This window comes from Sebastes umbrosus, chromosome 11 (genome assembly GCF_015220745.1).
Source record: "Sebastes umbrosus isolate fSebUmb1 chromosome 11, fSebUmb1.pri, whole genome shotgun sequence".
NCBI classification, from domain to species: domain Eukaryota; kingdom Metazoa; phylum Chordata; class Actinopteri; order Perciformes; family Sebastidae; genus Sebastes; species Sebastes umbrosus.
The window spans coordinates 12,918,280-12,944,999 of NC_051279.1; the positions used below are offsets into that span (position 1 = coordinate 12,918,280).

A 26,720-nucleotide genomic window follows, 5' to 3' on the forward strand; every position below is an offset into this window, starting at 1 on the left:
TTTTTAGCAGCTCCCAAGGTCATGACTGTAGTAAATATCCTTGCCATTTCCTTGACTACTGTTACATCACTACTGGAAGATATGATCACATTATCATTATTGTGCGTGCACTTGAATGTAGCTGAATTCAGCTGTATTTCTTTGTAAATATTGGGATACAGAGTGGCCAGTGTGGTGTTTGCTGTTTAACAACCAAGACATATTGCAAGTAAAACCAGATCAGCCATGTCAGCTAACATCCTCACATCATTATATAACGTAAAAATCACACTTAAAGCCATAAATTAATCTATAGACTTAAAATACATTTGTACAATCTGGTTTTCAAGATTTTCTGGTTTCAAAAATCTTTTTATTTTTTTGTTCATCCGTGCTCGTCACCGACCCAGAACAAAGAAAAGACAAAAGCACAATGTTAAGTCTGAGCTAAGGAATGAACAGTCAGACAATATACTGCCTTCTGTAAAGCAAATAAAGCATTGTACTTCAGCCAGGCTGCTTCCCTAGAGCTCACAATTCTCATGATTTCTCCTCAAACATCAACAGTTTCATTACACATCTGTGTGTGTGTGTTGAGTGCGTTTTCAGTTTCAATATTTGGCAGCAGGTATGATAAACGGCACTCCACCAAAATATCAGCTCTCCAGATTTTCAAGGAAGGGAAAAAAAAGCATGTATTTATCGACTGGTTGCCTGTTGACTCTCTCGGAAAAGCATTGAAGAGCAGCTAGATTCTTGGCACCGGCATCTTTTTGCTCCTCGGGAGCCCTCTATTTCCTGATATGCTTCTCACACTCTTGCAGAAATGCTGCCATTTCCCCATTTCAGTACCCCGCACGATCATCAGCATTCCTCCCCTCCATGACATGAAAACAAACTAAGACTGAGTGCCTCTGTGTGTGTGTGGTTTCAAACCCCCTTGTCAGCAATCACTGGGTGGGAGACAGCCATAAACTGCACTTTAGAAGCCTATAATGGGCTGCTGCAGCGCTGGCAAAACCTATATCATATTATGCCTCTTCCCATTCAGACACAAATAGGATCATTATTTTTGATAACTATACGGCAAGTGCTGGCTAATTTCATTGCACTACTTGCCACTGCATAATGCCGCACTCCAGCTAAATCATCATAAATCTTACTGTATCCCTGTTATCATTGTATTTAATTACAGCACAAAAGCAATCGATAACATAATGTCCTATAAATTATGGGAGCATTAGGGTTGATCTATACATGTTACTTCATTCTGCCTTTCACTAACATTAGTGTCCGTGTGACAGAGAAACAGCGGTTTGAAACACTGACTTGTCTGTATATCTCTCAGCAGAAGACCTCATACTGTTTGTCTAAAGGCAGAAGTGGCCATTTACAGCAGGACCTATAAAAACCATCCCATCTGACAGGGATGGGGGCGATGCCCTCGTGTCACCTAACCTTATAAATTGATGGACGCTCACAAGTGTGAAAGCTGAAGCGTTTTATTATAAAGAAAGCAGAAGACATTTCATGGGCCACCGCTTGTCTTCCCCTAATAAATAGGGGCTTGTGAATGTATGTCTGTATACAATCGAGGACCAATTTTACAATCTGTTTTTCAATCAGTTTGAAAGACTAATTTAAAGTACATTCTGTTCCCCTGAGCGTTTCGTCTGCGTATGGACCTCTGATTCATTAGTTTTACACTGTTTGAACAATGTTATTAAATTTTCTGCTCAGGGAAAACTTGTAAAATTGTATTTCTACACAGACCTTTGTTTAAACTGTCAAACTATATACATATAAGGTAATAACTCCATATGCTTTAATTATCAAACCTAAATCCAACAATCTGTATTCTCAACTTATCATTCAGTCTTTCTCTACTGTGTTGCCATTTATACAGTCTCCTCCACAATGAACTCTATGGCGTGCTGTGGTGAGTGGTTCGTCTGCATCATGGTGATTTCATTTCCATCCATGGTGATCGTGGGAACGGAAATGCCCTGAGCTCCCAGAACAGAGGCGGGCAGGATGACGACCTGCGAGGCGCCGTCTAAGCCGGTAAACTGATCAGACGGGATCATGACCGTCTCACTACCTCCATCGCTCCCCTGCAGTACATAGATGGTCTGAACGGTGCCAGAATCAATCTCCCCCGTGGTGGCCAGAGAAGACAGCACTTTGGCCCCCTCCAGCACCTTCTGGACATGGGCCGCCTCGGCCTCCTGTGCTGCCTGCTCGGCGCTCTCCACAGGCAGGTCTCCGTGTAGCCGGATGTGTTTATCCAGGTTGGAGCGAGAGCGGAAGGCGGCAGGGCAGTGGCCGCAGGGGTAGGGCTTCTCCCCGCTGTGGGTGCGTGCGTGCTCGGTGAGCCGGGCGGCCACGCTGAAACTCTTGCCGCAAATCCAGCAGCAGAAGGGCCGCAGGCCGCTGTGGATGCGCTCGTGGTCCTGCAGGTGGGGCAGCTGGCGGAAGCGCTTGCCACATGTGGCGCACTGGTGGAGGAGAATGGGGAAGAGGACAATGTGAAAAGTGTACAAAATATAAGAAAGGTAAGAGGGTAGCAAGAAAGTACGGTTATGTTCACAATAGTGCCAATGCACAAAACTCTACTGCAATTAATATTTTTTGAGACCCCTCTTTATAATTTTCTGCAGATGCAGCACTTCTGGCTGGGGTAGAGGAAAAGCAGAGAGAAAAGGGTATGGGGGAAGACGGTCGGGGGGGGAAGACACATACAAAGCAATAAAAACGACACAAGAGTGTTACACTGTAACTAACAATTCTCTCATTATCGATTAATCTGCCAATTATTTTCTGTGAATTGATTTGATGTTTGGTCTATAAAACATCAGAAACGGTTAAAATGTGCATCACAATGTCCTAGATTTAAGGTGATGTCCTAAAATGTCTTGTTTTGGCCTCCCAATAGTTCAAAGCCTAAATATATTCAGTTTAGTCACAGAAGACTTAGAAAGCCAGCAAATATTTACATTTAAAAAGGGACAGTTTGTAGGATTTGGCGGCGTCTAGTGGTGTGGTTGCAGATTGCACCCGAGTACCCCTTCACTTAATCCTCCCTTTCAAAGACTGCGGTAACGTGAGTAGCCAAGTGCAAAACCGTGGTAACACCGTTCGCCTCACTCAGAGGCCATCATTACCATAATAACACTACTTTAGGAGCAACGGAAGTCAGACGGCAGTTGGCGGTGCCACGGTTTTGCATTCTGCGGCTCACGTTACCACAGTTTCACAAGCGTGTTGGAGAACTACGGTGGCCTTCAGGTAACGTAAAAACATGAAAGACTCTCTCTAAAGCCAGTGTTTGGTTTGTTCGTTCTGGGCTACTATAGAAAACATGACGGAGCAACATGGCGGACTCTGTGAAGAGGTCCCGCTCCCTATGTAGATATGAAGGGCTCATTCTAAGCTAAGGAAAACACAACGATTCTTAGTTTCAGGTGATTATACACTAATGAAAACATAGTTATGAATATTATATTCCATTTCTGCTAATAGATCCACTGAAATGATCCTTTAAGAGGCTGGAACCAGAGAATATTTAGCATTTTTACTTGATAAATGACTTAAACGACTGATTATCAGAATATCTGCCGATTAATATTCTGTTGATCAACTAATCAATTAATCGTTGGCTCTGCAAGTGTAGGGATAGTATGATCAACTACACAGTGGACACCATAAAAGAGAACCTCGGCTCTCTGCTTGCTACCACCTGAGCCCAGACAATGAAGTACAACCAGATACTTGATTAAACCTGAAGCACTACAAAAGAATGACTTTGTTGTGCTTTGCTTTGATTCCCTCTGGGGACACTTGGATTGAATCTGTAGCCCTTGTTGTCACTTTTGCAGTTTCAGTATCTCTGTGAGATATACTCTAATAGAATTGCTTTCCTATTGGGTTTGCTCTTTAGACACTCAGTAAATAAATATAGGTGTTCCTTCAGGAACGCACATTATATTTGATTTAAATTAAAATTCATCCCCATAACTGTGTGTTTGAGGACCAGTGCTTCTTGAACCTCAATCCTTAGCATGTCTGATAAATATGGCTCAAAGCAAAGCCACAAACGTTTAATCAATTTCTACAGTCCGACATGCTGTGATGGGCTCGGGTGGGTCTATAGTTGATGTCCTGCCTCGTCACCAGAGCAACAGAGAGAGAGAGAGGGGAGAGAGTCCCAGAATAGTAACAGGCACAGGGGGGAGCTGACAGGCCCTAACTCAGCCCTGTCATTAATCACAGGTACACAGGGAGGGAGGAAACACCCGCAGGACACACACTGCACAAATGGCCATGGTCCAGAAACGGAGAAAAGGCCATAGCTATGAACGGGTGTGACCATGGGGGGTGAGGCAGTGCTGGATGTCAATTTGAAATACTGGTGTTAAAAGGGTTTGAAAGTCTTTTATGAAAAAAAAAAAGAGGACAAGATATGATTCAGAAGGCTGAGAGAAATCCACTTTTTATACAAGCGCATACACACACACACAGCAGCACCATCCTCCTTACCTCGAAGGGCCTCTCATCAGTGTGTGTCCTCATGTGAACACTGAAGGTGGAATTGTAGGAAAATTCCTTGTGGCAAATCTGACAGCGGAAGCGGGGTCGGTTTTTGGACTTGCTGAGCGTTCCTTGGAAGTGGGCCAGCACGTGCTCCTCCAGGGTACTGTTGGAGGTAAATCGGCGGCGGCAAGGCCTCACCGGGCATTTGAGCGGTGTCTGGCCCGTGTGGGATAACCGATGGAGGTCGAGGCCCTCCTGGGTCATGCAACGGTGGCCGCATAGGTCACACTCAACCTGAGGGAGGAGGGATAAAAAAGCGAGCAAAGAAAAAAGAGATGGGAGGGAGACAAACCGGAAAGTAAGGAGATGGAGAATGAACAGAGGGGGGCAATTAATGAAAAGAGAAAAGGTCGGTGTCCTCATGGTCTGACTGAGACGTAACCACAACGTCACACGACTGGGGACCTTTGTTAGATCACCCCCCTTTCGCTAACCCCACTTCCTTTCTGTCTGGACTGGCAAAATGCCAAAACGGTGTGCTGTGTACTTGTTTCATCCTCATTAAAAACAAATATGTCACTTGAAGGTACAGTGTGTAGGATTTGGCGGCGTCTAGTGGTGTGGTTGCAGATTGCAACCGAGAACCCCTTTGCTTAATCCTCCCTTTCAAAGACTGCGATAACGTGAGTTGCCAAGTGCAAAACCGTGGTAACACCGTTCACTTCGCTCAGAGGCCATCCATACCATAATAACACTACTTAAGGAGCAACGGAAGTCAGAAGTCAGACGGCGGCTGGCGGTACCACGGTTTTGCACTCTGCGGCTCACGTTACCACAGTTTCACAAGCGTCTCGGAGAACTAGGTAACATAAATACACTAAACGCTCTCGCTAGAGCCAGTGTTTGGTTTGGATATGAAAGGTTCATTCTAAGCTAACAAAAACATGATTCTTAGTTTCTGTTGATTATACACTAATGAAAACATAGTTATGAATATTATATTCCATTTCTGCTAACAGATGCCCCGAAATGTTACACACTGTTCCTTTAAGAGACTGGAACCAGAGAATATTTAGCATTTTTACTCGATGAATGACTTAAACGACTGATTATCGGAATATCTGCAGATTAATATTCTGTTGATCAACTAATATTTGTTGTTTATTGTTGCCTCTACAAGTGTGTAAGGGATAGTATGATCAACTACACAGTGGACACCAGAAAGAAAACCTCGGCTCTCTGCTCGCTACCACCTGAGCCCAGACAATGAAGTACAACCAGATAGTTGATTAAACCTGAAGCACTACAGAAGAATGACTTTGTTGTGCTTTGCTTTGATTCCCTCTGGGGACACTCGGATTAAATCTGTAGCCCCTGTTGTCAGTTTTGCAGTTTCAGTATCTCTGTGAGATATACTCTAATAAAGTTACCTTTCAGGTAAAATGAAAATGTGAAAGTCTCTCTCTAGAGCCAGTGTTTGGTTTGTCTGTTCTGGGCTACTGTAGAAACATGGCGGAGCAACAAGGTGGACTACGTGAAGAGGACCCGCTCTCTATGTAGATATGAAGGGCTCATTCTAAGCTAACGAAAACACAACGATTCTTAGTTTCAGGTGATTATACACTAATGAAGACATAGCTATGAATATTATATTCTATTTCTGCCAATAGATCCCCAAAATGCTACACACTGTTCCTTTAAGATTTAGCAATCTCTCACACTCTGAATATTGTAAAACCTGCTAGAAAGAAAAAACATTTATTGTCTGTGTTCCCAACCTGTCCAGTGCATCGTCCTCGGCCCTGACCCCGTCCACGACCTGTGTTCTTGTCCTCCTCTGTGGAAGGGCAACGCTGCATGTGGATTTCCAGCACTGACTGGTTCACAAACTGTGTTGAACAGTGAAGACACGTCGCTGGCTGCTTGTCTGCAATGGAATGGTGTCAGGTTTTAGGCAGGTGGTCATCACACTACAAGCAGCTACCGTGCCATGCTAATATCTGACGGTTGATTTAACCTTGTTGATTGCTAGCCGTCGTTCCAACAGTTGTGCAGTGGCAGGTGGTACATACAGAAATGGCTGGTGATTCAGATGCAGCCAGTTTTTCAGTGTCAACAATGGTTGCTTATAATGTGAACACACAAGGTGAGTTCGACCCGACAAATGTTAATTCACAGGATGTACGGCATGAGCTTGTGTTGTAATTAGTGATTAAACAATGATCTTTTCCTTTGAAGTCATTCTGACACGGCGCAGAAAGAACAACAGGTGTAACTAGAATTACCGCCTCGTGGTTGTATGCCTTCGCCAACCAGTCAAGTTGCAGTTTACATCCATGTCTGTCCAAAATAACATCACTTCATCATTTTATCTTGTTAGACATTTGTGTGAAATTGTCATAATTAGCATATCAATTCTTGAGTTATGGCCAAAAATGTGTTTTGTGAAGTCACAGTGACCTTTGACCACCATTTTTCACTTTGGGACTTTTTATTCATGACACCGTATGGATGTTTTTTAACTACGGTAATTATACTGTTTTTACTTTACTCCCTTGATATTAACCCGTCTGCATCCGGCTGGCAACCTGAAGCTGGTGCTGCGTGCACGTTGAAATCATGACGGGAAAAAGAAAGTCATTTTCTCTCAGTGAGAAGTGTAGTCTCCTCCAAGCTCGTGACAAACTGCCAAAAACAAGCCAACGAGATGCAGCAGCGAAACTTGCCGTTCCTCAGGCTACCTTGTGCAGGTCTACTCCAACAACGAGAAACAGTCATGGCTGCCAGTGATGGAGACAGAAAACGAATGCGCGCGGGGAGAGCACCTGCGGTTGAAGCCGTCCTCGTCAAGTGGATTGATAATGCTCGGTCACGTAATGCCCCCTTGAGCGGGCCAAAGTAAGCTATAATTTATAGATGTAGTGTTATAGTATATATAGTGTATAGTAATTTAATTTGTAAAGTGCTGTAATTTGAAAAGCGTTTGAAACAGCTGTTCACTACTTTATATTCATGTGGTAATAATACAAATGTCAATTAGATGGTAATCTGCATGAGAAATTAAGAAAAAGAAAAAATTGGTTATGATAATCATACGCTTATAGTGATCAATTTGACCGGGACAGACGTGATCACTATAAGAGGTTTCCACTGGAAGTAAAATATCTTTGGTTTTTGGACTGCTGTCAAACAAAACAAGACTTCTGACGTCATCTTGGGCTCTGGGAAATTGGAATTTTTTCACAGACGAATCAATTTACCAATACAATCATTGACAGATTAATCAATAATCATTACTTGTAGAGCTGCAACTAACAATTATTTTCATTATGAATTGATCTAGCCAATTACTCTCTCGACTGACTGAATGTCAGAACAGTTGCCCAGGGCCCAATGTGATATCTTCAAGCTGCTTTTTCAGTCCAAATCCTAAAAAATATATAAAACAGAAAAAAAAACAGCATATCCTCACAACTAAGAACCCAGAACCAGCAAATGTTTGGCACTTCTACTTGATTAAAGTGATTAATTGATTGTCAAAATTGTTTCAGATTATTTTCCTGTCATCCAGCTAATCAATTAATCAGCTAATCATTTCAGCTCTGATCAGCTGGTGCCCTAGTTTTATTTTGGCAAAGCGAACCACACTCTCACTGCGCTGCTCTTGAGAACCTGGCTGGGAAATTGCTGACACTGATGGTTCATCATGTCTATAGGTCGTCACGCCAACATCTTGCAATCTGCTAACCATCTGTACTGTTTATCGCAGTGGGGGCGACCCCCTCTGGGACCCTCTAATTAAACCTTTAATAAGGACAGTCGCAGCCTATGGCCTTGGACTGATCAATGGATCAATCTCTCCAATCATCTCTCTCAGAGGAGCCATGTACCTCTGACCCCTGCTGCATGCTGACTCTTCGAGCTTAACTAATGAGGTTGCCGTGCCAACGCCCCCCCCTCCCCTGATTAAGATGAAGAGTCAACATGTTGACCTAATTCATTTACCTCCACCTTCCTCCTCCGTTCCATATGGGACACAGATCAATGGAAAGTCATTGACTTAATGCATTAGAGGAACAATGCACATAAAACATGGATGTATTTCTGTAAATAAACAAGACAGGCCACCCAGTCAGGCTGATGGGGGCATTTAGCGCCTTTGCATTAATCAATACTAATTAACTGCATGCTATAGTGGTGTGATACAAACATCATATCTAATTGGTTTCTATTACAAGCAGGTTTCTTAATATGTTCGGAAATGGTCAAACATTGAAAGGATGTTACACAAACAGCTGAATAAAAAAGATATTTAATAACGGAGCAAAACACTTCAGCCCAAATGACTGATGTATGATTAATTAGCTTCAGGTTGCTCCTGCTAAAGGCCTTCGCACACAAAGTTCGTATTTTTCATCTGAAATTGTCGCATGTTTAAAAATAAATACAACCTCACGTTGTGTCAGAAACGTTTACACACCGACTCCGAAAGTTTAATTCATTCAGTTTTCGGAACCGGGTAAATTTTCTGCTTTTTTCGCATCCATCAAAAGGCGAAAGAGGTTTGTTTGACCCCTCAGGGCCACCGTCCGTTTTGTCTTGTTCTGCAAATTATCGCAGCGAATAGAATAATAAAACACAACATACTCGGTGCGAACGTTTCTGTGCGTAGCGATTTTTATCGGATGACGAATAAAAAAAAAAATCTGTGTGCAAAGACCTTTACTATAAAAATATGGGGGTGAACGATATTATGCCCTGAACTCTCACCTTGATGAGTGAGCGAGTGCAGGTCCAGTTCTCTCCTGCGTTTGAAGGCCTCTCCACATTCGGGGCAAGGGAATGGATGGCTGGTGTGGAGCAGTCTGTTTAATACACAGAAACACACATATTCACATAAGTGCTTTAACCACTGAGCATACTATTGACAATGATAAGTTTCAAAATTGTTTTTTTAACCTGCAAAAAGAATAACATGACATGGATGACACGATTGCAGTAGGGCTGCACGATTATGGCCAAAATGATAATCACGATTACTTTGATCAGTATTGAGATCACGATTATTTATCTGATTTTAGGAACAAAACATTTTTATTGCACTTTCATATTTAAATAAACAGAGCACTGCTTTCACTTCCATGTTGTGCTAAAAACCTGCCAAAACTATAAGCATCAAAATAAGACTTAAAATAAGGTTCGTCTTCACCTGTATTCAGTGCATTTTCATTTTGCTTGTTGGCAAAACAAGTAATATACAGTATATTACTCTTCTACTCTGGACTGCAGATGCAACACACAGGTACAGTTTTCACCTGCCGCCGCGGTAAGGTGCCCACGCAGCGGCAAGACAGCTCCTCAAAAGTGAAGTCAACACATCTTGATCGTCCCCAGATGGCTGGCTGTTAGTTTAGGAAGCGCTTGATTTGATAGGTTGAGTTTTCTACGAGCGGAGCCTGCATTTTAAAGGAACAGTGTGTAGGATTTGGAGGTATCTAGCGATGAGGTGAGGAGATTGCAACCAACTGAAGCCTCTCCCGTGTGCCAAGCGTGTTGGACAGCTACAGTGGCCAACGCGAAACACGAATGACTCTCTCTAGAGCCACCTGGAGTAGAGCCAGTACTTAGAGTGTGTGTGTACGTGGGAAGTGAGTGGTGGAGTCCCGCTCCTACCTCACAGGAACGGGCAACAGTCATACAAACAATTAGATTACACTGTATAAAGTCTTAAAAAGTCACAAATGACAGACACATAAAAACAGTAATAAAGAGGGAAAGTCATGTTTTGGTTTTAAGCTGCTACCCTATATTTGACTCGTAGGAGGATTACCAGTAAGTATGTGCTTAGCTGTGCTTCAGGTTAAATAAGGGGTATTAGCTGAGTGTATAACGGCTGGAGATTAAATAAAAAAACAGCAGTAAACTGGGAGGAGTCCGAGTTAGGACATGAAAGACTATATTTATCCATTGCATAACGTTACACTGGATATAGCCTTAGGGGAGGAGAGAAGTGTTAGGATGTATCCACCTAACGCTGCATCAGGCGAGCTCTCAGAGCATGGAAGAAAATAAAATACTGGTTCTTAGAGCAGCTTTCTCCAAATCAGAACAAACACGGATGATGTTGAAGTTTAGGAAACATGATGCTCCACTTGATATTGCACACATACAAGCATATGTATTATGTATATCATACTGCTACAGGTAATGTCGCGGCAAAAGACACGAGTCACTTGCAGTAAAGCAGGACGCTAGAGGTGATGTGCAAGGACCTCTCAATGCTCGTCTAAGAGGCCAGGCTGTTTCTGTTCCCTGTTAAATAGACAAGAGAAATCAATATTTCAGGGACAGCTGACCCTGAGGCAGCTGGGAGAATTAAAATTTCAGTCAGGGTCACCTCTTCTCCCAGCCAGATGTTCTATAATGAGTAGAGGTGACGCTATACGTACAGCATTAGTATTACACTGACTAGAGCTAATACGATTTGTTGATCTACAGACAAATTTTGATATTCACTGAATCATTTTAGCCATTTTTGAGCAAATTTGCCAGCTGCTGCTTTTCCTTGTCTTCTAAAATAGGAAACTTTGTTTAGCTGAAGGTTCATTCTTGACCTTGGAAATAAACACAAGTATTCTCCAGCAAATGACGTATGAGCAAACTCCATCTACTGATGAAGACTGTGAGATGCAGTTAAAAGCTCTGGAAAAAGCTCGTAAGTGAACTTTGAGTTAAGATTGTTGGGTTTTGAACTGTTTTAAAACAATAGAATAAATTTAAGGCGGTTATTTTATAGATCAATTAATGGCGATTTATCTAAAATATTATCGGCAGATTAACTGAAATGCTCTAACAAGAGCTGGGCAATAAATTGATTCTATAAATTACTTCAAATTAATTGTTTAGGATGATGTTTAGAAATTAAAATTTAATTTCTCTTTAACTTAAGTAATTATGGAACGGAGCGGAACTGCCACCGTTTCCCTGAGCTCCCGAAGTTCATAGTTAACGCAACAAGAGTTTTCTTCAGCGTCCGACCTCGAGCAAACTGCTGTCCGCTGTAAAGTTTGTTTAAAGTCTCTGGAAGCTAAAAGCAGCACGACTAATTTATTCCAGCATCTGGCTGCTGTCCCGGGCACTGAAACACAGCGAAGGAGATCGATAGACAGTCTCAACAAAGCCAGGTCTTTTGTTTTATATGTTGGCAAAATCTACAGTTTATTTATTTATTCATTTGTCTATAGGTCTACATATGAGAAAATCCGTTGCTTTAATGTAATTGATGTGATTATTAAAAAAGGAAAATCCTTGAAGTCCGATTTTTGTCCTCATCTTTCATTAGACAATAATAGCAAAGTAAAGTACAAAATAAGTAAATAATGACTGCAAGTTTGAGGAAAGTTTGACAGCATGTCTTCATCTCCCCTCCCACTGCTGTTGCTTTACCGGGGCTCAAACCCGATGACCACAATGGGATGCTCTCCACGTAAAGACGCAACAGTCTTACTGACTGAGTGAGTGAAGGGTGAGAAATGCGAAATGACGCTCATAAAGAGAAGGAGGTTCTCTCTCTCGGTGTGTGTGAGTGTGTATGCCCACATATGCGTGCATTTCTGCTTTTGGCTCTCCAGCACATCCACATCTAGCTCATTGTCCTGCTGCTAAGTCAGTGCTTTAACCTTCCAGACACTGTTTTATTTCACATCCAATGTGCTATAGCCAAAGCCAATAAAATACACACACACACACACACACACACACACACACGCAGTATGTCCTCTCCCCCTTGCTCAACCAGGCAGGACAGGACCAGGCTCTTCCCCCGTCCTGGGTTGTTATCGTTATCATCTTAATTTACTGGGCCTCTGTCTGTCAATCATATGTGGCTGAGGCTCAAGGGCACCCAGACGTCTCAGTCAGTGTGTTTGCTACACAGCTTTAAGGTCTTGCTCAGTAGTCAGACACGGCTCAGCTACTACAGCTCCTGGCGAGGGGAGGGGGGTTATCTAAATCCTGTCCTGTTTGGAACCTTAATTCTGATGTATTTACTCCGTAAACAGGGTTGGAAATGATTGAATATTGACAATCTGTGGTCTATATGGAAAGATTTAGAGCTAGTTTTAGAGTGTTGAATGTAATGTACAGTATATATAATGGAAGTTGTTAGATGTGTTTTAGTCATTTCCACCCACGCTCCTGCAAATAAAGAATGCTAAATAACTAAAGTTGCTAAAGTGTTCCTCTTGTTGTGTTCTTACTTGTGATGGTTGAGCTGATCCTCCGTGTTGAATCGTGACGGGCAGTTAGGACAAGAGAAGAGATGAGCAGCTCCCTCATTGTCCAAAGTACACGCCTGCATTGAGGGACGCAGCAGTCAAGGTCAGTAAAAAACAAAAAACAAAAAGGATTTCACAGCAAGTTATCTACCAAAAATATATAACTTTTTTAGAAATGATGAATAACAAAATGAAGTACATGTTGATTAAAATGCTAAAATGTATGTACGTATGTCAAAACTTTATATATGCAATTTTGTAATCAAATTTGTGAGGTATTTTATTACAAAGAAAAATGGTAGAGACTGTACCGGTTTGCGTCCACGCTTGCGCCGAGGGAGTGTTGATGTGTGAATGCGTTGGTGTCTCTTCAGGGTGGCTGCCTGGGAGAAGTTTTTGCCACAAACATTGCAGCTGAAGGGCTTGCTGCCCGTGTGGCTCATGCTGTGGCGCAGCAGGCTCTGGGAGTTAGTGAAGGACTTCGTGCAAACCTTCACAACAACAATAACCAGGATCAGTGCCATAGTTGTATTTACAGCTCTTGTAAGGGAATAAATAAAGCTGTACATGGCTACACTTGCTCAAATGATTTCCAACAACCTCCATTTGTGCAGAGACACTGGAGAATCTGTCAAATATAATGAGGCCGGAGGTTCAGATTGTGTCTGCCTCAAACCTGAAACACTTCAAAAGCATTACATCATCTCGACTATGTCGGCTGCATGACGCAAGTGACATTTCCATCAAATAAGATTATCTCTCAGATTCAAGAAAGGACAACTTTTGATTAAATTCAGATTGGCACCTTGCACATGAAGAGCTTTTCTCCGGTGTGGCTGTAGACGTGGGTGCGGAGGAAGACACGCCTGGTGAAAGTTTTGCCACAGTAGGGGCAAACATGGGGTAGTGGTGTGCGGGCCCAGTCCTGCAGCAGCTTAGCAGGTGGAGGGTGGTTGGTGTTGTCGGAGTCTGCTGCAGTGCTGCCCTCTGGTTCGTCTTTGGTGCCCCTGTTTCCTGACAACACAAAAAGCAGTTCATTAGGGACCAAACCATTCAGCGACAAATATATTATTTTTTCCCAAATGGGCTTTTCAAGGCTCCGGACTAACTTTTTACATTGGTTGCACTGGTGCGCCTAACTTTGTCATTTAGCTGCACCCAAAATTATTTAACCGCGCCTTTTGGCACTGCATAATACATTTTAAGCTTTACCTTTTTTTGTCAGTTACTAAACACAAAGGTAATTAGTAATTTCTTAACATATTATGTGAAATGAACGAAAATGGACGCACTCTGGAGCTGCTTTAAAACAAATATCTTCACTTACCAGCATTAATGCCGCTCAGGATCCTGATTGAGGGCCTACTTCTCTTAGGAAGGGGTGACCCTGATTCACTAGCAGAGGCCGGCGGGGAAAGCAGCCGCTTTGAGCTCGGTGGGGTATCCTGGGGTTTAGTGGCAGCTGCTTCATCACCAGTTTCAGTTCCGTCCACCACCTCTGTCCCTGCTGTGAAGCGATGCTGCCGGCGATGGTACAGGTACTGGGTGGTGTTCATGAAGCTTTCGCCACAATTGGGGCAGCTGTGTAGCGGCTCCTTCAGGCCGTGCTTCTGCTTACGATGGGTGACCAGCCCTCCCTCGTCGCTGAAGCTCTCCCCACACTGGGTGCACATGAAAAACTCGGGCTGTGTGAAACTGGAGGTGACGTTGGCGATGGAGTCAGTGGCATCCTGGCCCTGCTGCTCATCAGTCCCGTTGCTTTGAGTACAAACTTCCTCTGATGTCTCCTCAGGAACCTCGACCAGCTTTTCCTCGCCTTTCTGCCGGTGTTGCTTGCGGTGGTAAAGAAACAGCGTGGTGTTAAGAAAGCTTTCCCCACACACAGAGCAGCGGTGCAGAGCTTCCTCGAAGCCATGCTGGGTCTTGCGGTGGGCCACTAGTTCAGACACCAGGCCAAAGCACGAGCCGCAGTCCACACACAGGAGCACTGGTTCAGGCTTGGGCTTTTTGTTTGCCCCTCTCCTCCTGGGAGACCAATCCTCTTGATTCGTGGTCGAGGCGGCCACCTCAGAAACAGGAGGATCAGAGCTCTGAGCTGAAGTGGTCTCTGCAACTTGCTGCCCCTCTTCCTCTGCTACGGGAGTCTCCACCGGTTCTGGTTTAAGATTCTCACTAGTTTCAGTCGTCGTGAGAGAAGCATCATCTGGATTTAAAATTGAACTGGAGCTCTCAGCTAAAGCGGTTTCTGGCTCAGGTTGTGAATGAGGTTTTGACTTCTTCCCAGAGGGAGACTGCTGACACGTCTCTTCTTTACGGTGTTGCTGCCAAAGGTCCAGGCTTTTGAAAAGTTCATCACAGTCCCCACACTGGTAGAGGATTCTGGGCTGGTCTGATGTCACTTGTGCACTGACTGCAGCCTGCTTGACAACAGGTTGCACGTTTCCTACTTGGACTTGAAACTGTGGGACTTCAACTGCCCTTGATATATTTATTACCTGTTGCTGCAAAGACAAAGAAGGAAAAGAGAAGATATCAGATATTATCTTTTAATGTTTCACTTTCACGTTTGTTTCCGTGTAGGAAATGACTCCTTGTGGTACTGATCAAATAGCTTTTTCAAGTGAATTCAACCTGCAGTGTTTTTCTTTTATTTCATTCTTTCTGGCAGATGAGGGATGACAATTCATTATTGGGGTACAGAGGTCAATTAGAGCAGCATGTGTTTAGAGCCAAGGTTCCTCTGAGAGCTCCAGTCAGCCAAGATAAGGCCTCAGCCTGGCCGATAACTATCAAAGGTCCATCAGGGTTGAATGGGTCTCTCCACAGGGTTTTACATTTGCTCCCTCAATCTATTTGAATGATAAAAAACAGAACATCAAGGTCGAGGTTAAAGACTTATGAAACTGTCTCATTTAGACCGTTCAATATGTCTGCCATACTAGTGATTTATGGACTTTTGTTTTAGCATTCTAGTCAATGTGAAGACTGATGACCACCTCCAAATGTGGTCTGGCTGATTCAAGAGCATTCTGCTTGCATTTTTTTCTTATACATTACAGATAGGATGTTAACACCAAGGTGTAAATGAGGTCATAGCCTGCACCTATTTTTCACATGGTAGTCTTGGCTGATGGTCTGCCGAGTGTGGTTTTGTTATTTGTCTTCCTAAAGCAAATATTGTCAAAATAATGCATGTCTGCGTCTCATCTATAAACTGAAATTGGCACAATTGACAGTATTTGAAACTTCGTCGTGGCACTTCCCCAGGATCAGACCCCCGGCGCTGGAAGGTCCGTCTCAAGAGCTGCTGCTTCTAGTTGCTTTAGTCTCCTGATGGACGAAACGAACAAAATACGAGTTTTTCTCGTTTCCGCCACTTTGGATTTAATCAGATAAACAAACTATCATAACGTGCACGGACTGTACAGCCCCCGGTTAGTGGCACAGTAAACACAAAGACCAACTATAGACCAACCAAACTATAGAACAACGGAACACATGAAGACTATAAAATATCAGTGTTATTATGACGGCTCTCAGAGTTTCAGCAGTTTGGTCAAATTTTGCATATTCTTGCCCTGCTGTTAGTTAATATATAGTTGTTTTTTATATATATATATATATATATATATAACTGATGACTGTGAATTAAAATTGTATGGACCCAGTATAGAGGTGAAATGCTGACCCCTATTTGTTTGGAGCATGTGGCCTGATCTTACACATTGCACCTTTAAATGTTTTTTTGTCCATCCACATTATGTTAAAACATTGCGTCACAGGTGAGGAACAAGTTACAGTTACTTTCTCTTTCTTGCCAACAAAGGGCATATATTTCATTAAGGTAGTACAAAATCTAACTTTGTTAGCTCTAAAGCATGTTCTGACAAACTGATTTTTTATCTACATGACTCAGGCCTGCATTAGATCAGAAAGTCAGGATTAGTCAAAATCAAGATTGATGTTTTGAACTCACCGAGAAAGTAAAGAGTGTTTTTTTCTATCTTTGTACTGCGGCTCTACACAACAGAGGACTTTTGCCACCTTACATACAGATAGAAGGAGTTCTTCTTCTACAATCTAGGCAGGACATGATCTGGTGGAACCTACTTTCAGAAAGGCATTATCCCTGCACACGCACCGTAATCCACAAATGCTCTGGTAATTTTACAGACGAAAGCCACTCAAAAGGAATAATAATATTTCTGTAAATCTTCCTCCACAGCTCCAACAACCACAACACCACCGACATTCCCAGATACAGCACACAAAAAAAACACAAACAAAAAAGGCCTTGGGTACTACACACAGACTGTATATAAGAAATGGACGTAGTCACCGTGACGTCACCCATTGGTTTGTGGACTAGGGTTTGCCATCTAGTTTTTTGGAACCAGACGGGACACGAGAGAGTGGAGCTAAGTACAACCGAATGCTGATTAAGAGGTTTTTAGGCCACCAAAATGTTATGATAAGTTACACTGAAGCACTATCTGGTCTCAATGTCCTATCATTATAGTTCCCTGAATTCCATCTCTTTGTTAAAAGAGCTCTTTGCATCCATTTCAGATAATAAACAGCCAACATTATAATGTCACATTATATACTCAGAAATTATGATAATCTAGCTAATGAAGTCGGGACACTTGCAATAAAACAGCTTAAAAGCAAAGTGAGGGCCAGGAAGCCAAAAGGTTTTATAGTGTTTCTCTAGCTGATTCATCGATGGGAAGGCCCATGAGCGATCCATCAGGAGAAAGGGTGGCACTGACTGATGCATTTCTCATGCTCCTCCTCCCGCTGGCGACTCAGGATGCAATTTGTCTGTCATGAGTGTCACCTTGCTTTATGGACGCGTGTTGAAGACTGTAAGGATGGAAGTTTGGGCACAAGTACAGACAGCCATGCCCTACTGGCAAACGAGAGCCAAGGACTGCTTTTAACCCTGACGCTGTCATGGAAAAGACGAAAGAAAAAAAGTGCCAGTCGTACCGAGACTCAGCTCAATATGTCAAAGTTAAACAGAGTAGATTGGCCCATTATACAACTTTCAAACTCTGCAATTCAAATAGCGTCTTTGCAGAAGTTAGAATTAATAGAGCTCAGCATTTTGATGAAATTCATCCCTAAAGAATATATTCCAAACAGGACACATTAAGTAGGAAATACTGAATGCAATGCAGAAATCCACTATGAGCCAAAACAATAGAAATACAACTGAATTTACATACACTACACCAGCACACATTTACATCCACGTCTGTTCAAAATGTCATCACTTCACTTTTTATCCTATTAGACATTTGTGGGAAATTGTCATAATTAGCATATGGATTCTTGAGTCATGGCCAAAAGCGTGTTTTGTGAGGTCACAGTGACCTTGATCTTTGACCTCCAAATTGTAATCAGTTCATCCTTGAATCCCAATCAACGTTTGTGTCAAATTTGAAGAAATTCCCTCAAGGTGTTCCTGAGATATCGCGCTCATGAGAATGGTACGGGTGGACGGACGGACGGAGGGACAAACGGACGGGCAGAGGGACGGATGGACGGACAGACGCACGTATGTTTGTATGTACATAAAGATAATAGCTCTGTGCTGGCGACAGACGTTTGGCTTCAATTTTGGGGAGCTGTCATGCCGCTGTGTACGTACCCTGCAGCAGCGGCCTGTGAAAAACTCTCCTGAATGTTGCAGCTGCAGTTTTTTTACCAATTTACCTGCAAGAACCAGTTATAATTTGCTTTTTTACATGGTACATTTCTAAATGAGCCAGGTGAACTTCTCTAAACGCCATGATTGTTATTCCATGACACGCATTGTGGAGGATAACCTAACAATAGGGACATTATCCGTCCGATATTGACTCACAAGGGGACACGGAGGACAAAAGAAATACCAAACTATACAACAGAGAGCAGACGGGCAAAATGAAAAATGCACTGAAGTCAGGACAACGAACCTTCTGCTCTGTTGATTTAAAGTGAAAGTGCAATAAAAATATTTTGTCCCTAAAATCAATGAATAATCGTGAAAAAGAATCATGATCTCAATATTGATCACAATAATCGTGATTGTCGTTTTGGCCATAATGGTGCAGCCCTACCAGATACCATGTAAATGTGGCATCCTGGACCTCAACCTGGCCTGCGACACATTTATGATGAGATATGTCATCCCTTCCTGCTCCCAATGTTTCATCTTTTCCTCTACTGTGATTAATCAAATTAATACCCAAAATGCAGTACTGGCTTATATTGTTTTTAACCATGTTGCTCTTGTACTGTACCATATTATTACCAAAAACAACCTCTCCATGAAGCTGGCACACTGTATGCTGATTTAACACATTTTTGTATACTTTCAGAACAGAGCTCAACCAATAACACTGATATGATATATGACGGATCAGAGCTTGTTCAAAATATAAAACATGCTCTGTCTAAAAAGCCCAATTTAAAAGTCCAACACTCCACAATCAATCAACTTTTAGTACTGCCACTTTTTTTTGCCCGTTACACCTGTTTGCCTCACTAGAGACTCATTACTCTGATAAACAACGTGCTAATGTGTTATTTTGCCATTACCCTAGACAGAAAGCCGTTCCAGGTAGCACTTAAGTACTTAGAAAACTGTTGAGTAATCTGCAGGCCTTACCTTACTACACAACCATTGCCAATTTATCAGGGTAAAAGTTAGAGGTCTGACAGATGTACTGGTGCAATGACTTAGTGACTGATATTTGTCTTGAATATGTTTATCAGTATAAATTATGCACATGTATGGGGGGGGGGCTGCCCAACACTAGACTTTGAAGAAAACAAAATTGACATTTTACAAATCTATGATTTGCAAGTCTTTAAAAACATTTATATATCTGAAGGTTCACACTGGACGCGGAAGCGCCGCGCTATGTTAATTGTAGTGTGAGCAGAAGCCTGGCTGTTCACAACTGGAGCAAATTTCTCCGCGCCGGTCTCTCTCTCTCTCTCTCTCTCTCTCTCTCTCTCTCTCTCTCTCTCTCTCTCTCTCTCTCTCTCTCTCTCTCTCTCTCTCTCTCTCTCTCTCTCTCTCTCTCTCTCTCTCTCTCTCTCTCTCTCTCTCTCTCTCTCTCTCTCTCTCTCTCTCTCTCTCTCTCTCTCTCTGTGTTTAGACACAACTGACAAATATGTGGAATAAGTATGTAATTTACAATCACAAACAGCAGTGACACTAGGCTATTTCTAATAAATATAGAGGATGGATTTTGAAATTTGATTGGGGGAGGGACTGGGAGGGAATCAGGGGATTGAAACTCAGGGAGAACAGCAGGGAGGAGAGAGAGGAGGGAAGTCAAAAGCGTGCATGGGATGCTTATTTTATCATTTATTGCTGTAACAATGTTTTAATGATGCTCTCTTGGCCAGGTTTCTCTTGAAAAAGAGATTTTAAACTCTTACGTAGTCAAGTACAGGGATGCCCCTGAAACCTGGTTCTAAACGGGAACCGATTCTGAATTAGTAAAAAAAAAAAAAAAAAGAGTATTGATAAGGGCCGGAGTTAATGGCTCTGCTATCGGTACTTGACAAATTAGGATTTCCATAGCGGCAAATGGGGTTATCAAGCAATTAAGGGCAGCATCGCAAACCTCCCGTCTCTGTGCCTGTCTTTGCTTGACGGGTGGAGTCGTGTTCACACACTCACACTCAGGCTCAGTACAGCGTGAGACACTCATCATGGCAGAGAGAACAAAACGATCGAAAGTGTGGCTACATTTTACCAGAGGAGATGTTGATAACGCTCGTCACAAATGCAATAAAACCCAATCAAGAGTAAAAGGTCAATACTGTATCAATTCACCTGTTCAACAAGCATAACATACAGAAATGCAATATTTCATCTCACAGTCCACAGTCTCTCATACACAATTATGTTTTGTCTATGCTAATAGTGAATTGTTACAAACAAGCTAAAACAAAAGCTGTCTACTCTGTATGTTGTCTAACTTTTTAGCTTAATTTAGCAAATTCTTGTAATCTGATCAGCTGGCTGAGACAAAGCAGCCCCTCCTCTCTCTACCAGCGTTACCGTTACCTGCACCAGTGAATCACATCATCACAGGTAGGAGGACAGAGGACAGGACTGATACTGACTGATGTCTGTGCTCTTCATTCTTTATCAAATTCACTCAGGAATGTGATTTATTTCATTGACATTTTAGATTTACTTCAAGTGAGATATTAATGAGTTTATACAGTGACTTTGCTATTGTAAACATTATTATTATTGCTGCTCCACAAACAACATTTCGTTATATTAAAAAATAGAAATAAATTCTAATCCTGTTCTGAATTTTACTTTTTTTAAATAATATAGTTTTAAAAAGCAATTATTTAGAAATGAAAAAAAAAAACAATAAGAGTATCAATAAGAGTAGGAGTATCAATAAAACAACTGACACAAAAATAAATCTTCGTTGGCATATCCAGTTGCTAGGTTATAGGTACACCTAGCTAAAACTAATTAAGTCTAAAACAACAGTCCTGCAATAAATCTTCAGGAAAGTTAAAAAATGTTCATGTTTTTGTTAAAACCCTTTTTAAGAGAGGTGTTGATCATTATGGAGGCTGCAGTTTGTGGTGCTGTTGAATTGTGTTGCGTCATACTGACAGTTTGTCCGCCTCATTTATATCAATGACGGTAGGCTAAATAACAGAAACACTTCTCTATAACCTTCATGAGTGTACGATTTATTACAGGACTGTTGTATTAGAATGCATTAGTTTCAGCTAGGTGTACCTAATAAACTGATAATGCTTCTTAATAAGCACTATTATTATCCAACAGAAAAAAACTCTGGTCATTCTACGACAAAACATGACGTCAGCATTCACCTAGATATTAATACACCGCAACCCCTTGAGATGTGTCAGTAAATCATTGCAAACAACTCAATGTTAAGTGCTCTGATCAAGGTCACTGTTACTATGATGAGTAGCAGAACATCGCCAATTTATTACTAAAGTTATACTTGTCACTTCAATGTCATTCTCCGATCTGATTCAGAGGCTTTTATGTGATCTCACCGCTGGTCGTCTCAGGCCACATCGCCAAAATACTGACGTTTTTTGGTTTTATTCTCAGCTGAAATCATGATCATGCAATCACATGATGAAAAGGGGAAATTGTTGATTGCTCCAGTATTTACCCGAGTCTGTAGCATTGGAACAGTGACAGGGGTTCCAGGTGCTTCCAGCTGTTCATCCTCAGCGGTGCACGTCAACTGGTGCTCGAGTACCTCCTCCAGGGTGTTGAACTCCTGGTAGCAGGGGAAGCACATGTACACCGACGAACTCTCCATAGCTGCCGGGGGATTAGAAATCAAAAACATTTCATAAGAAACGCAGCAATGCAAAACTGATTTTTAGATAAAGGTGAAACAGTTCACAAAACTCAGCATGCTCGGAATATGAAAGTGATATCACAACGTGAGTCTTATACAGATGTCTACCCACCAGTGCATTACATTTGAAGTTAGGTTGTGAACATTGCCCTCTCCTGATGAAAAGAAGTGCCTGCATATATTATCAAGACAACAGCTTGGACACAAGCGCCAGCAGGCTAACCCTGGGGTTGCCAGGATGACTCACCATGCGCTGAGCCTGGGCTAATTGTTATTTTGACCATGCAGGTTGCTGCTCAGTACAGACCTTGCCAAGTCTCTCTCTCTCTCTGCCATTTCATGGGCCGAGTCGATGTTTAGCTCCAACATCAATTAGATATGTGCTGTAATTGGGACCCACTGGAAGTGCATGCTGCTGCTAAATGTAGTTAGCTATAATCAAACTCCACCTCTGCGATCTTTCCCACTCACTGGATACAAATCAGACCTCATACTGCACCAGCAAGGCTCTACTTTGAAAAAAGAACCTTACAAATCAAAGAAACACACCGAAAGACACACATCAATACCTTTGAAAGACACCTTCTAGTTCATAATTTTAATTGGGACACAAGGCTAAGACTTAAAAAGGACAAGCCTGGCGATATTCCATATTTTTGTTAACGATGCTATGTTAGTCTGTCTCTCAATGCTTTCCAACTTCCCCAGTGGGTATGTGACTGTGCCCCGAGCCCAAGTGTTCCTACTGAAGATGTAAATCTTTGGATGCAGGATGCTGTACATGGGATCAACTTATAAAAAAATTACAGTAACCACATTCATCATAAAGAAGTAAGACACATTTTTTAACAGTTTTTTAGGTTTATGAGGCTTTATCAGGCATGATTTGAAGCTGCTTCACAGGCAGTTCTTATAAGTGCAGGGGTTGGCAACCTTTACTATCAAAAGAGACGTTTTGGGCAAAAATAAAAAATAAAAAATCTGTCTGGAGCCGCAAAACATTTGAGCATTGTGTGGAAGGTAACACAGTTTATAGTCTAAGTATATAATATATAAGTCTAATGCAGTGAGGGCCAAAGTGCAAATGTACTACGGAGTATTAGGGCCACATTGAGGGAAAAAACATCTGAGATTTACAGAATAAAGTCATAATATTACGAGAAAAAAAATCGTAATATTACGAGAATAAAGTCATAACTTTACAAGAAAAAAAGGAAATAACACGTAAAATGACTACTTTATAATATTATGACTTTATTCTCATAATACTGACTTTTTTCTCGTAAACTTCTGACTTCATTCTCGTAATATGACTTTATTATCGAAATCTCAGATATAATTTTTTCCTCAATGTGGCCCTAATACTCCGTCGTAACATAGACCTAAAACAATGATAAATAAAAATGAAAATGTATTCCACAGGGAGCCACTGGAGAGGGGATACAGAGCCCTGTTAGTAGGATAAATGTATTGTTGGTTTTGGTCTTTTCATGGGTCTTGTTTATAGTACGAAAAATATAGAATATAACAAAATCATTTAAACCATCAATTATGGCATAATAATGCCCCACTGCCCCTGTTGGGATGGTAGTCTAGTGAGGTCTGTGTGTGTTTGCAACCTTCTTCCCAGCAGAAGCTCTACTGTGTCTGGGTATACAGATGATCAGATTCATGCTACACCTTTATTCCATCAGTGACAGTTAAATGATCAGATATGAGGTAGTCTGCATCTGCTTTTACCTGCAAGCACCAGCTGTAATCTGCTTTTTTTTTTTTTTTTTACAATGTGCATTTCTTAATGAGCCAGGTGTCTAAACACCATGAATGTTATTCCATGACATGCACTGTGCAGGATAACCTTGTGCAAGATTGCTACACCTTTAGTCTAACAGTGACAGTTAAATGATCAGATGTAAGGTAGTCTGCATCTGCTTTTACCCACAAGCACCAGTTTGTAATTTTCTTTTTTTTATAATGTGTATTTCTTAAATACCATGAATGTTATACCACAGCATGCATTGTGCAGGATAACCTCCAGGGACAATGTCAGTCAGGGGACAAAAAAACTCCACGTAACTCCTAGTTCACTTCATGCAATCCCCAGCTTAACACCAAGCCTTGCATCAGCTCCTATGACTGCTTTGATTGTGAGTCTGACCCGTGCAACACAGCCAGTCAGAGCTAGCTGGGTTAGCAGCTACAGTGTGTTATCTCTGACCAGATGCAGAGCTGCTAACATGCAACGATGGCCATCTTTCTAGCATCATGGCCATATTGTCCTCCTCTCCGGCGTGGCGGTGGTTAGCTCTCTAGCTCTCCTGCTAGCTCTGGAGCTAATCAAAACAACCATGAACGCATCGCTTTAGACGCGGCGACTACACCTCTTATACCACCTGGACATGTGCTGCTTAGCTACTGTCTGCTACCAAGGAGGAGAAGAAGAAACAGAGCAGGAGAAGAAGAAGAAGAAGGAGGAGGAGGAGGAGGAGGAGGGCGGGAGACGCTTCTTCGGTGGTGTAATGGCGGCGACACACTAAAACTTAACATTAGCTGTCTCCCCCACTGTTCAAAACATACATCATATCATAAATATATCAGTGTTGCAGTATGTGTTCAGCAGGAAAAAAAGTAGCATTCATTTATGTATAAAATCAGTAGAATTAACTGAACATAACTCACCGGGCTCAGACATTTTACCGGCCGAGGACATAGGACAACAACTTCAGTTTCTTCTGCAGGTTAGAAGGCTGCAGCTGATTGGCTGAGAGGGTCACTGCGTGAACCAATAGGGTTCAGCTACACATCACACTGAGGAGGTTTGTAGTTCAAAAGAGCGCCAGCACTGCCAGGGTCTGTGCAGGTTTTTTTTTTTTATTTTTTATGTTTTTTTATTAATTTTTTGTTTTGTTTTTATGTTTTAATGTTTTTTTATTTTTTTATTTTTTTTTAAAAATATATATTTTTATTTGTTTTTATTTTTTTATTTTTTAATATTTTAAAATTTTGTTATGTTTTTTTTATTTTTTTCTCTCCATTTTGTTTTATCCATATTTCATTTTATTTTATTTCGTTATGAGGAAAGGAAGGAAAAAAAAGAGAAATATATATATGTATATATATATATATATAGAAACTCCTCAACTGGCCGGGCATGGGCCGGTCACTGCATGAGCCAATAGTGTTCAGCTACACATCACATTGAGGAGGTTTGTAGTTCAAAAGAGCGCCAGCACTGCCAGGGTCTGTGCAGGTTTTTTTCTTTATTTTTTCTTTATTTTTTTATGTTTTTATGTTTTTTTATTTTTTTATTTTTTTATTAATTTGTTTTTATGTTTTAATGTTTTTTTATTTTTTTATTTAAAAAAAATATATATATTTTTATTTGTTTTTATTTTTTTATTTTTTAATATTTTAAAATTTTGTTATGTTTTTTTATGTTTTTTATTTTTATTTATTTTTTTTATTTTTTTCTCTCCATTTTGTTCCATTATGTTTTTTTATTTTTTATTTTTTTTATTAATTTGTTTTTATGTTTTAATGTTTTTTTATTTTTTTAAAAAATATATATTTTTTTTTTTTTTTTTTTTTATATTTTAAAATTTTGTTATGTTTTTTTATGTTTTTTTTAATTTTTTTTAATTTTTTAATTTTTTTCTCTCCATTTTGTTTTATCCATATTTCATTTTATTTTATTTCGTTATGAGGAAAGGAAGGAAAAAAAAGAGAAAAAAAAAAAATATATATATATATATATATATATATAGAAACTCCTCAACTGGCCGGGCATGGGCCGGTCACTGCGTGAGCCAATAGTGTTCAGCTACACATCACACTGAGGAGGTTTGTAGTTCAAAAGAGCGCCAGCCCTGCCAGGGTCTGTGTAGGTTTCTTTCTTTATTTTTTTCTTCATTTTTTTAAATTTTAAAATGTTGTTATATTTCTTTTATTTTAATTTTTTTTAATTTTTTTTTTTTTTAATTTTAAAATTTTGTTATGTTTTTTTTTTGTTTTTTTTTGTCTTTTTCCATATTTAATTTCATTTTATTTTGTTATGAGGAAAGGAAGGGAAAAAAGAGGTTGTCTATGCTTATCCTAATTATGAGAAATAGAAGTTTGGCAAAACACTGCCAACTCAACGTCCACTTACTACAGGGTCTTCATCCGTGGATTGGAGTTTGCAGTTGTCAATGGAGACAGATCTGCTGACATGACATAACTCTTTAGGTGTCAAGCTTTTTTCGCTGATGAGGACTGTGTAATACTGTTGAAAAGTCCAGAAAAGGCTAGTAAGTGGACCTTGAGTTTGGAGTGTTTTTGTCAAACTATAATTTCCACGTCTATTAACGTTTTATGCTTAGCCTATATTTTAAGCCAAAATGGACAAGAGGTCCTAAAACGTAAATGAAGACAGCTATGAAATACAGTTGATAGCTCAGGAAAAGTAAGAGAATGACACTGTTGGGTAAACTATTTCCAAGAAATAACCTTCAGAAATAAGAAATAATGTGTTAGTTCATAAAGTATTATTAGTAAAATCGATACATTTTAC

General features: G+C 41.0%; 1 protein-coding gene across 2 annotated transcripts; it reads right to left on the reverse strand.

Moving 5' to 3' along the window:
• Positions 1 to 1,465: 1,465 nt before the first annotated feature.
• znf574 (zinc finger protein 574) lies at positions 1,466 to 24,985 on the reverse strand. Of its 2 annotated transcripts, none has more exons than XM_037785341.1 (10): positions 24,851 to 24,985; positions 21,977 to 22,134; positions 14,116 to 15,289; positions 13,594 to 13,802; positions 13,100 to 13,279; positions 12,771 to 12,865; positions 9,283 to 9,377; positions 6,291 to 6,439; positions 4,519 to 4,806; positions 1,466 to 2,477 (listed from the first exon to the last, which is right to left on the reverse strand). In XM_037785341.1, exons 1-10 carry the CDS (start codon positions 24,879 to 24,881, stop codon positions 1,878 to 1,880), a joined length of 2,979 nt encoding a protein of 992 aa, XP_037641269.1. In that variant the 5' UTR covers positions 24,882 to 24,985; the 3' UTR covers positions 1,466 to 1,877. The 2 variants fall into 2 exon arrangements, with proteins under 2 accessions (XP_037641269.1, XP_037641270.1); XM_037785342.1 differs by having other exon boundaries at positions 21,977 to 22,131; positions 24,851 to 24,979.
• Between the last annotated feature and the right edge of the window lie 1,735 nt (positions 24,986 to 26,720).